General features: G+C 34.6%; 1 protein-coding gene across 1 annotated transcript; it reads left to right on the top strand.

The window, feature by feature from the left end:
* Nucleotides 1–1,056: 1,056 nt before the first annotated feature.
* Nucleotides 1,057–9,958, top strand: LOC131194832 (complement factor H-related protein 5-like). The gene is made up of 4 exons (XM_058176329.1): nucleotides 1,057–1,159; nucleotides 5,199–5,261; nucleotides 6,577–6,759; nucleotides 8,220–9,958. Exons 1-4 carry the CDS (start codon nucleotides 1,099–1,101, stop codon nucleotides 8,414–8,416), a joined length of 504 nt encoding a protein of 167 aa, XP_058032312.1. The 5' UTR covers nucleotides 1,057–1,098; the 3' UTR covers nucleotides 8,417–9,958.
* The last annotated feature ends 999 nt before the right edge of the window (nucleotides 9,959–10,957 follow it).

The following is a 10,957-nucleotide window of genomic DNA, read 5'->3' as shown; positions in this document are numbered from 1 at the left end:
AAGGAACAAAAGACATTGATTACATGTCAGAACAATAGAAAACATTATTCTACATAACATTTCACAAGTGGCATATTCATGGGTTGCATTTCTCTTTCCCAGCTGGGATTGTTGTCTTTCTTAAAACTTTAAATTGTATTTATGGGCTTTCAGAATACATTCTCTATTGTTTAGTGATGAAAAAACAATTTCTCCCATCCTGAAAGAAATTGCTTGGACTAAGAAAAAAAATCCGTGGAGGTTAAAAAAAAAAGGAGGGGGGTGGCTAGACTAAAAATGCCAATATCACCTTTTAAAATGCTAAAAATGAAACCTAAAATTCTAGGCAACCTATCACTTTTCCCTCAGGAAGAGGAGGAATAGTACTAAATAGTACTAAAACTATTTCTTACAACATGATTTTATTACTCTGCCCCTCCCCCTTTGTGTAGGAAACCTAGGCCCTTTCACTTCCTAATTCTGTAATTGGCCTTACTCTCTCAGCTATGGCTTATTCTATTGCTTTATTTTTTAATTTATTTTTTGACATAAGGGAAGTCCTAAACTAAGGGTGGGGAGAAGCTTTAAAGACAAAACGGATCCCTTTTTAAAACAGAAGATTCCTATTTAGAATGCGTATGTGTATTGTATCTAGTAAGCAGCAGTAAACACACACACAAATATAACTGGAAGAATTAGTTCTCCAAAATATAGGATAATCAGTCTTTCCCAATATTCTTTTGCTCAAATGACATGCCCCACCCCCCACCTTTGCTTGGCAGAGATCATTTCACATGTTTGTACACTAATGTTTGGGTCTCAGAAAATCCAATGTGGGTTTTGCATAATGAATTAGGTTAGGAATTTCAAGTCTGTTTAGCATTATCCTTTCCTTTGACAAATTCTGAAGAACATTTGTCTTGGATAAGTATATTGCTTAATACTTTATAATGCAGGTTTCTAACAAACACAGAAGTCTTGTGGACTTTGGAGTATGAATAAGTAAATAATCAGTTTTGTGGATTCAGTGTTGAAAAACTGCCCCAAGGACAGTCATTGGTGTCAGTGATTAAAAGCCCCGACTGTATAGTGTGGATGTTGACAATCTGAAATACTGACATGTACTGTTTTGGCTATATGATATTTGTCCTATTATGGACAAATTGTGTTCTTCAGAAGGGTAAGTTATTCAAGGAGAAGTAAAAGTTGCCTTTTTTTGCAGAGCAAATAGAATTTTATTAGTACTTTTTAGGAAAACTAGAGAAAAATATCAATTATTTTAAATTCAGTCTTGTAAAACAAGAACATGTCATGAGAAAATTGTGATTTACCATATTTGTATCTAAATCAGATAATAGAATTGTTCTTTATGTTGCAACTCATGTCCATTGGCTAAGTAATTGTGATTAGATGCTCAGTATGTCTACTCAGTTTATGTGCTAAAATGTAATGACATAATAGTTCTTGGTATCTGTTTCTGAATTTTGCAATATTTATAGAACTCACAGGAACTTCGCCATTAAGGATGAATGTGCTATGGCCTCTAAAGTTACCTTTATCTTATTTTAAAATTCTGTATGGAGTTGGAATATAGAACTATGGAGTTCTATATTGCACTTCAACAGATGCAATAATTGCCTGTGACAAGTATGTGTGGGTTTATCATTAAATTATTGGTAAACAATGGGGTTAGATGGAAATGAAATATAGATGGTATATTATGTTGGAAGTAACAAAAAGACTTTGCTGAAGATTCTCATCAGTTCTCACCAATAATAAAAATCTCAACTGATTTTTATTAATCAATTATTAATAATTGATTATTAGCTAGAATTGAGAAACTTGTTTTAGTTAGTTTTGAAAGACCAACAAATTATTTGTTATATAATTTGTTGTATATAGTTGTTGACAGGGAAAACTAGTTACAAATTTTTTCATGTGCCAGAATTATTTGGCTGGGTTTCAGCATCAGTTTTGTACTTTGACAAGGCAAACACACATATTATACTCTAACCTCCAGTTACAAACCCATGCATTTGAAGAAGTCGGTAAAGTTTGCAAAAGTTTATGGCAAAATAACTTTTGCTAGGCATTAAGAAGCTTCAACTAGTCACCAATTTTTTTTATTGTTTCCCAATTGAACACATTACAATGGAATTGTTATTCTTATAACAGCTATCCAGTGAGGACTATTAATAGCATCCATGATTGAGGGCTGCACTTAATATTTTCTCTGAAGACAACTGCCACAATTGGTGGGACAATAATGCACTTGTGAAGCGTTATGTCAACATGTGGTCAAGGTCCAGGATCTTTTTGTGTGTATGTGTGTGGAGTGGTTTGTTTTTTCTTTTCCTATTCAGTTTTTGAATATTTTTTTCAGTATATATAGGAAAACCAGATACTGCTTTTGAACCATAATGTTGGACTGTACTGTGCATCTTTGGAGCTAGCTAACAGATTGACATTTCTCATGGGGTTCCTTGTTTGATCCCTAGCACAACACTTGTGTACAAGTATGAAGTCATTGTAAAAATTCCCCATTGTGCTGGGGAATAGTCTGAGCAATAAGGCAGCTTTCATGGTCATGGTCAAATATACTTTATAGCTTAAGAACAGGAGACAGGCAAGTGTGTAACTATAACGGTATGTGAGAAAGGCCTTGGGAGGCTGGACAAAAAGATCACACAAAGGGAATAGTCAGGGAAGAGACAGATTAGCCCACAACTAGATAATAGAAGGGGCAAGAGGCCCTGAAAAGATCCTCCCTAGTTTCTCTGGCTGTAAAAGAGAGAGGTGTGGGTGGTGTGGGGAAGGCTTATATTTTCATACAGGTAGTCCTTGAGTTACAACCATTTGTTTAGTGACTGTTCTGTGTTACTACAGCACTGAAAAAGTGACTTATGTCTGGTCCTTGCACTTAGAACTATTGCAGCATCTCTACGGCTACATGATCAAAATTCAGGCACTTGGCAACTGGCATGTATTTATGATGGCTGTAGCATCCCAGAATCATGTGATTGCCATTTGTGACCTTCCCAGCAGCCCTTTTAGGATAAACAAACTCAATGGGAAAAGGCTGGTTCATTTAACAACCACATGACTATTTAACACCTGCAATGATTCACCTGGCAACCATGGAAAAAAGATCATAAACTTGGATGCATCTCACAACAATGACTTTGCTCAGCAATGGAAATTCTGGTCCCAATTGTGCTCATAAGTTGAGGACTACCTGTACTTACAAGTTTCTGCCAATGTAGCCAACGGCATCTCAGGACCCCTCCACAAATGGATATCTGCTTTTCTGTCTAATGGACAACAAGTGGTCAAAATTGGCAATGCTTTATCAAATCCTGTTCCTGTCAAGAGTGGCATTCCTCAAGGCAGCGTCCTTGGACCAACACTCTTTATACTATACATTAATGATCTTTGTGACCACAACTCAAGTAATTGTGTTCTCTTTGCTGATGATGTCAAACTATTTAACACCACAGACAATACTTCTATCATTCAAAACGACCTTGATCATCTATCCGCTTGGTCTAAAAATTGGCAGCTCCAAGTTTCAACCAGCAAATGCTCAGTCTTACATATAGGAAAAAAGAACCCAAAAACTAAGTACATACTAGATGGACATTACCTTACAGACGACCCCCATCCCGTTAAAGACCTTGGAGTTTTCATGTCAAATGATCTAAGTGCCAAAGCCCACTGCAACTACATAGCAAAAAAAGCTCTAAGAGTTGTAAACCTAATTTTGCGTAGCTTCTTTTCCAAAAACACCACACTACTAACCAGAGCATATAAAACATTTGCTAGACCAATTCTAGAATACAGCTCACCTGTTTGGAACCCTCACCACATCTCTGACATCAATACAATTGAACGTGTCCAGAAATATTTTACAAGAAGAGTTCTCCATTCCTCTGAAAACAACAAAATACCTTATCCCACCAGACTTGAAATCCTAGGCTTAGAAAACTTGGAACTCCGTCGCCTTCGACAAGACCTAAGTTTAACTCACAGAATCATCTATTGTAATGTCCTTCCTGTCAAAGACTACTTCAGCTTTAATTGCAATAATACAAGGGCAACCAATAGATTTAAACTTAATGTTAACCGCTTTAATCTAGATTGCAGAAAATATGACTTCTGTAACAGAATCATCAGTGCTTGGAATACTTTACCTGACTCTGTGGTCTCTTCCCATAATCCTAAAAGCTTTAACCAAAAACTTTCAACTATTGACCTTACCCCATTCCTAAGAGGACCATAAGGGGCGTGCATAAGCGCACAAACGTGCCTACCGTTCCTGTCCTATTGTTTTTCTTTTCTTCTTCCTATATATATATATATGCTTATACCTCCTAACATTTACTCATATATATGTTTATATACTATATAATCTTTTTGTATGATGTTGTGACAAAATAAATAAATAAATAAATAAATAAATAAATAAATAAATAAATAAATAAATAAATAAATAAATTACAATAAAGTTGTATGTTAAAGTTAGCTGATTTGGTTGTTTTTTCTAACTGATTTATCCTGTAACACCAACATCAATCTTGCAATCTTCCTTTCTATTATCTGACCATTCCCTTGGCTGTGTCTCTTTGCCCAACTTCCCAAGGCCTTTCCCACACACCCTTATAGCTGCTGATTCAACATTTACTAGCTCTGAATCATGCTAAATGAAAAAGCTCCATTACTATTCCTGGCTTGCAATATTCTCCTTTCCAAAACAATTGGGGGGGGGACTATACTATAAAAGAAAAAGACAAGTGGTTTCACAGAAAGGATGCTTAACCAATATTGAAAGGGTTCCAGACCTTGAAATTAATGAAACTTAAGTTTTACATAATAATTATATTCATTGATTTCAACATGGGCGCAAAATAGTCTAACTGGGAAAAATTTTTTTTGAGAAGGAGGGAATCAGTTACTATGAATTGATGTTTCTTTGTGATACATAGAAGGACTTACAAATGGTTCAATAAATGAGAATAGGAAGTGGTTATTGCATCTATATTTTGCAGAAAATGAGTTACTTAGAGGCAAGAATTTTTATTCCCGAAGAAATGGCAGAGCTTATCAGTGCAGAAAAAGATCATTAACTTATTCCATTAATAGAAATTAAGTTCTTCTCTCTGCAAAATTTAATATAATTGAAATTTACTACCTCCTTTTTGTAATCCGCATTGCTCTTTCAGTATCCCAGCAGATGCAGATGCAGGTTCCATATGATGACTTGGTCAATCTACTTACTGAGCCTGGTAAGATGCAACTCAACTGTAATATATAAAAAAAATGAATTTCAAATTGCACTAAATCCTATGTGAGATACATCTGTGTATGCTTTTTTAAAAATTTGAACAAGCAAACAATAAAATATTTCAAACTCAGCCATCTCAAACTCAGATTATCATGCATACATACACATACTGTATATGATGGACAAATTTATATATTAATATACATACAAACTCAAGGTGGTAAACCGATCTGATACTCTTTCCTCCTATGAAATGGGTTGGCCCGAGAAAGAATAACTGGTACAAAGTCATTCAGTTGTCATTCATGCCTAAGGCAGGCCTAGAACTCACAGTCTGTTTTCTAGGCTCACTGTTTTCTAGGCTATCATTGTAACTACTACACCAAACTCAATTTCCATTGAATGTTATTGGAGGACTTTGCAGTGGGATCCCAATTGTTGAAAGAATTCCACTAAATTTGAATCCAGCCCAATGTGTTAAATATTTTCAATATGTGAGGAGCATATTTTTAAAGTACATGTTACAATATTATTGTTTCATGCTAATAAAATGTCAATGGACTACCGAGTATTGTGGATTTCTTAGGATTGTATATCTTCGAAAGTGTGACTATTTTGTAACTGAGCTATGGTTCCTCTTCAGAAAAATATATCCTAATATCATACAGAATTTATAACAGAGATGGACCAAAAATGGGGAATGGTAGATTGAAATTGTAACTTATTACTTAACTTTCCAAAGTTAAATGCTAGGTAAAGTGGGAGATCAGAAGTATGAAAAATGGAGAGCTTCTGGAAAGATCCACTTTTTGAGATATGATAGATAATTGTATCCTTTGGAGTATTTTTAAACCAAAAATGAAAAGCATTTTGAGACATAATGGCACACAAGAAACTGCTTGCAATATAAAGAGGAATTCAGTCCTCTTTCATGACCAGGCTGGATTGGAACTAATTTATTAAGAGGGATTTTAATAACAAGAAATTTTGCTCATTGTTTTATGACTTTGTGGAAATGTTCTTATGGTTATTAGAATTTATCATTGTTTATAATGAAATAAAATATATCTTTGTCTAATAATGATGATTAGGATATTACTTGGCTGTCCTCTCTCATAATAATTGAACAAAAGCAATAACAGTCACAGAATATAATATAGAATCCAATGATAAATAGGAGAAAGTCTTTTGAAATTAGCTTTCAGAGTAAAAAAAATATCATTCTGTTTATTCTATGCTTTTATATAGCACAATTATACCCAGGATGACTTGTTAGTCAGTCTAATATATCCATTTATTAAATATTTTAATTGTAGAGATTCCAACAAGTTGTGGTCCTCCACCTGCTATTGGTAACGCAATGCTTCTAAGTGACAGAAGACAGGAATTCTTATCAGGTGAATTTGTGATATATCAATGCTACAGGCTGTACGAAATGGAAGGCACTCCAATTGCAAAATGTGAGAATGGCCATTGGAAAGGTGTTCCGAGATGTGTTGGTAAGTATACAGTTTAAAACTGAGGAATCCTGTAGTGATGGCAAAATATCCTTCTAAGAAAAACACTAAACATAACACAAAAAAGCATAAAAATGGCCATTTTCTCTGATATTCCTGCTTCCCTTTAAAGCGCTCCATGGCATGGGACTGGGATATCTACAGGACCGCCTTCTGCCATCAGTAACCTCCCATCGACCTGTGCGCTCCCACAGAGAGGGCCTCCTCAGGGTGCCGTCAGCCAGACAATGTCAGCTGGCGACCCCCAGGGGTAGAGCATTCTCTGTGGGAGCTCCGGCCCTGTGGAATGAACTACCTGTTGGGCTACGCCTTCTCCCTGATCTTCGGACCTTTAAGCGCGAGCTCAAAACCTTCTTTTTTCACCAAGCAGGGCTGGCCTGATACAATTTTAAATTGAATGTTTTAATGGGATTTTAAGGAATTAATTTTATTTACTATTTTTATTCAAAAATTTTAAATTTTCAGCTTATCGAATTAGATTTTTAATGGTTTATTGTATTTTAAATTTTCTCAATATTTATGTTTTATTTCTGCTGTACACCGCCCTGAGTCTTCGGAGAAGGGTGGTATAAAAATACGAATAATAAATAAATAAAGAAAGAAAGAAAGAAGTGTGTTTTAGATAGGGATTTTTCTATACCAGCACCAATACCTTAGAATTCTCTTCCTCACTCAGTATAGTCAGCCTCATTTTTATTGTCCTTAAGACATATTTTTATTTTAGTGTACTTTATATTTTAAAACATATTTTTATATTTCTCCCATAGTTGTCATGCCCATTTTGCTTCTACATCTTATGCCATATATGCCATGCCATATATTCTTCATGTATTTTTTATTTTTTAAAATAATATTATGAGTATTAGATTTTGACGCTTGCAATGCTATTAGATAATTTGGGATATATTTTATTATTTTTTAATTTTCTGGATCTAGTGTTTATTTTGGATTCTATTTGTCAATAGCTGCAGGATTGCTTATGGGAACATGCATTGTATCTTTGCGCGCACACATACACACACATACATGTGCAAATAAATAATTAAACATTCAAAATTGGGACATAGTTACAATAATTGTCATTCTGTAGTATATAAATGGATATATTTATTTATTTGCAGCGGGGTAGTTAGGAATTTTTGCTCAATAGTTAAGCTTTTTTTAGAAGATCAGAATCTAAGACCACTATAATCAGTATCCAAAATCTAAGACTCTCATTGTCAGGTATAGCAATTCTATTAGTCTGATGATTTAACATGTTTGATATAATTATTACCCTTCAATTTATCTATGTTATACCTAAAAATTCACCACTGTGCATATATAACATAAGACTTAAATGGAAAAAAATAACTTTATTAATTATTCTGTTCTAATTATTTGACAATATTGTTAGTGTGCTATATCAATTTAATATATAAGTATATTTATTTATTCTTCAGAAACTTGTAGAGCTGATGAAATTGATATGAACCGCAACAATATTCAGCTGAGATGGATTACTAAGTCAACCTCTATGAGAGCATCTGATTATTGGATGGAGTTTGTGTGTAAACCAGGATTCCATAAGCATCCATTATCATCACCATTTATAAAACAATGTGTAAAGGGACAATGGGTGTATCCCAGATGTGTATAATAGAGTTAAGTATTTCTTAATTCACCTATTAAAAATTCACGCATATTCACATAACTTTCTCCTTGCATGTTGGCGTGTAATTGCCTGACTTTAAGGTACTATTAAAAACCAGAAAGAAAGAATGAAAGGGCAAATTGTATTGATTCTTATCCTGTCTGCTGACATCTTCTGTAACTGGTGATAATTTGTGAGCTCTTTGGTCTTTAGAATCCTCAGAAGTGAAACTTAAGTGACATGTGTTATCATCTGCTTAGAAGTACAAATACTATTCAGGTTCCCTATTTAATCATAATTCCCCATCCCTTCTTGCTAACTAATGATTTACATTGTGTGTCATCTCGAAATCCCATCTGAGGGAGGGATCACAATACATTACTCTGCCAATCCACTTTTCAACTGTAGACCATTGTAAGAATCCTAGTACCTAGAACTGTTGTTTCAAACGATGCCCTGGCATTTCAGGTTGCCATAGCAAACTCACAGGAACCAGGATATTTTAAAGGGAAACACAGTGATATTCAACATCTGCAGTGCAGAAACTGCTAATCGAGTATCACTGCTTTTCCTTGAAAATTTAAAATATCCCATAGCACTCAAACTATGTGAATTCATTGTTTCTGTTAAACTCGTAGTTCCCAAACTCATAGTTCTCAAACACATAATTCCCAAACGGTGTGCTATGATGCCCCAAGATATCAAAGCCAGTTCATGAATTGAGGGGCATTGTGAAAAACCTACTGAGACACTATGGGCACCATGAACCAACAATGTTCGGGGCCTCCACATTTTGCCAAGATTGGTTTAATCTTGCCAGTTCATCAATGTCATCTGTAGTGGGCCCCCATTAGTTTAATGGGGCTATGTGTCACAGCACTGGTATATAAACTATCCTTAGAGCATTCTGGCCTTTGGTTTCTATTTTAAAAATGTGCATGTGACAGATAACTTGTATAATTATTTTTTCAGCCATTAATTAAAAACAAGGCCTTTACTTGTAAAACAAACAATGTTAAATTAATTGCTTTAAAACTTTTAGGAGTTTACTAGAATAGCAACTGACAGAGCAGGTCACATTGTACTGAAAAGAATTATTAAGGCTACCAGGTGGTAAATTAAAGAAGCTACAATTCATCAAGAAAATGTGAGGATTACTGTATTTGCCATAATCTGTTTAATTCAAATTATATACAATACATAGAACATCGCATGACTTTTTATCCTTGTTAAAAACTCATTTTTAGAAAGCTGGGATTTGTATAAAGGGAAATATGTTTAAAAGCATCTTGCATATTGTTATTCTAATTACATACTGCTTAAGTTGTTCTAACATGTTAATGTTAAAGAAGATACAAGGAAGAAACAAACCTGCTGGGATGAAATAATGTAAGCCATAAATTTGCCACTTGTAGAAATTTAGGTAGAATCAATATTCTTTATTGTTCGAATCTCACATATTATCAATGTCTTTTATTCTTTGATCACTTGCTTCCTGATGTTTCACATGTAGCAAATGTATGTATCATTTGTTTCTGTATTGTACAAAAAGACTCCCCTGGAATAAAGACTATTTACTTTGCCTGAGTTACTTGATGATTCATATTTTCGGGAGGGCAAAGAAGGCCCAGTGTAAAGGTAAAAGTCTCTCGCTCATATTCAGGGATACAGTTCTTATCAATGCCATGTCAAACTTAGGGTGCCTGAGTTTTGAGGAAAGTTAGATAAAATTAGATAAAAGTTAGATAAAATTAATTTTTTAAAAAGTGCTACTGTTTATAACTGCAACTAGTATCTGTCACCATAACAGATTATGAAATTTGGAAATGCCTCACCTAGTTTTTCAGCAGTTGCGCTTCGCACATGTGGGGGCAGCCAATGAGCATCTTCTGAGACTCTTGTCAGTTATTTATTCAAGTAGTTTATTTATTTATTTATTTATTTTATTTTATTTTTATTTGTCATAACAATATATACAAGCATTGCATAAAGGATTACATAATATATAAACATATATATGAGGAGAAACAAGGTACTATAAACATATATATACATAGGGGAAGAAACAATAGGACAGGAACGGTAGGCACGTTTGTGCTCTTATGCACGCCCCTTAGAGTCCTCTTAGGAAAGTGGTGAGGTCAACCATGGATAGATTTTGAGTAAAGCTTTTGGGGTTATGAGAAGAAACCACAGAGTCAGGTAATGCATTCCAAGCATATACAATTCTGTTACAGAAATTGTGTTTTCTGCAATCTAAACTGGAGCGGTTGACATTGAGTTTAAATCTGTTGGTAGCTCTTGTGATAATGTTATTGAAACTAAAGAAGTCATTGACAGGAAGGACATTACAATGGATGATTTTATGAGCTAAACCCAGGTCCTGTCGAAGGCGACGAAGTTCCAAGTTTTCTAGACCCAGGATATCAAGTCTGGTGGAATAAGGTATTTTATTGGTTTCAGAGGAGTGGAGAACTCTTCTCGTAAAATACCTTTGGACACGCTCAACTGTGTTGATATCAGATATATGGTATGGGTTCCAGACAG

The sequence above is a fragment of the Ahaetulla prasina genome, chromosome 3, assembly GCF_028640845.1.
Source record: "Ahaetulla prasina isolate Xishuangbanna chromosome 3, ASM2864084v1, whole genome shotgun sequence".
Taxonomy (NCBI): domain Eukaryota; kingdom Metazoa; phylum Chordata; class Lepidosauria; order Squamata; family Colubridae; genus Ahaetulla; species Ahaetulla prasina.
The sequence above is the reverse complement of the archived record's forward strand: the minus strand, read 5'-3'. Positions and strand labels throughout refer to the sequence as shown.

Coding starts and splice junctions, on each gene's coding strand:
- LOC131194832 (XM_058176329.1), top strand. CDS start 1,099: ATGTACTGTTTTGGCTATATGATATTTGTCCTATTATGGACAAATTGT. Junction 1,160..5,198: donor AAATTGTGTTCTTCAGAAGG/GTAAGTTATTCA, acceptor TTGCTCTTTCAG/TATCCCAGCAGATGCAGATG. Junction 5,262..6,576: donor CAATCTACTTACTGAGCCTG/GTAAGATGCAAC, acceptor TTTTAATTGTAG/AGATTCCAACAAGTTGTGGT.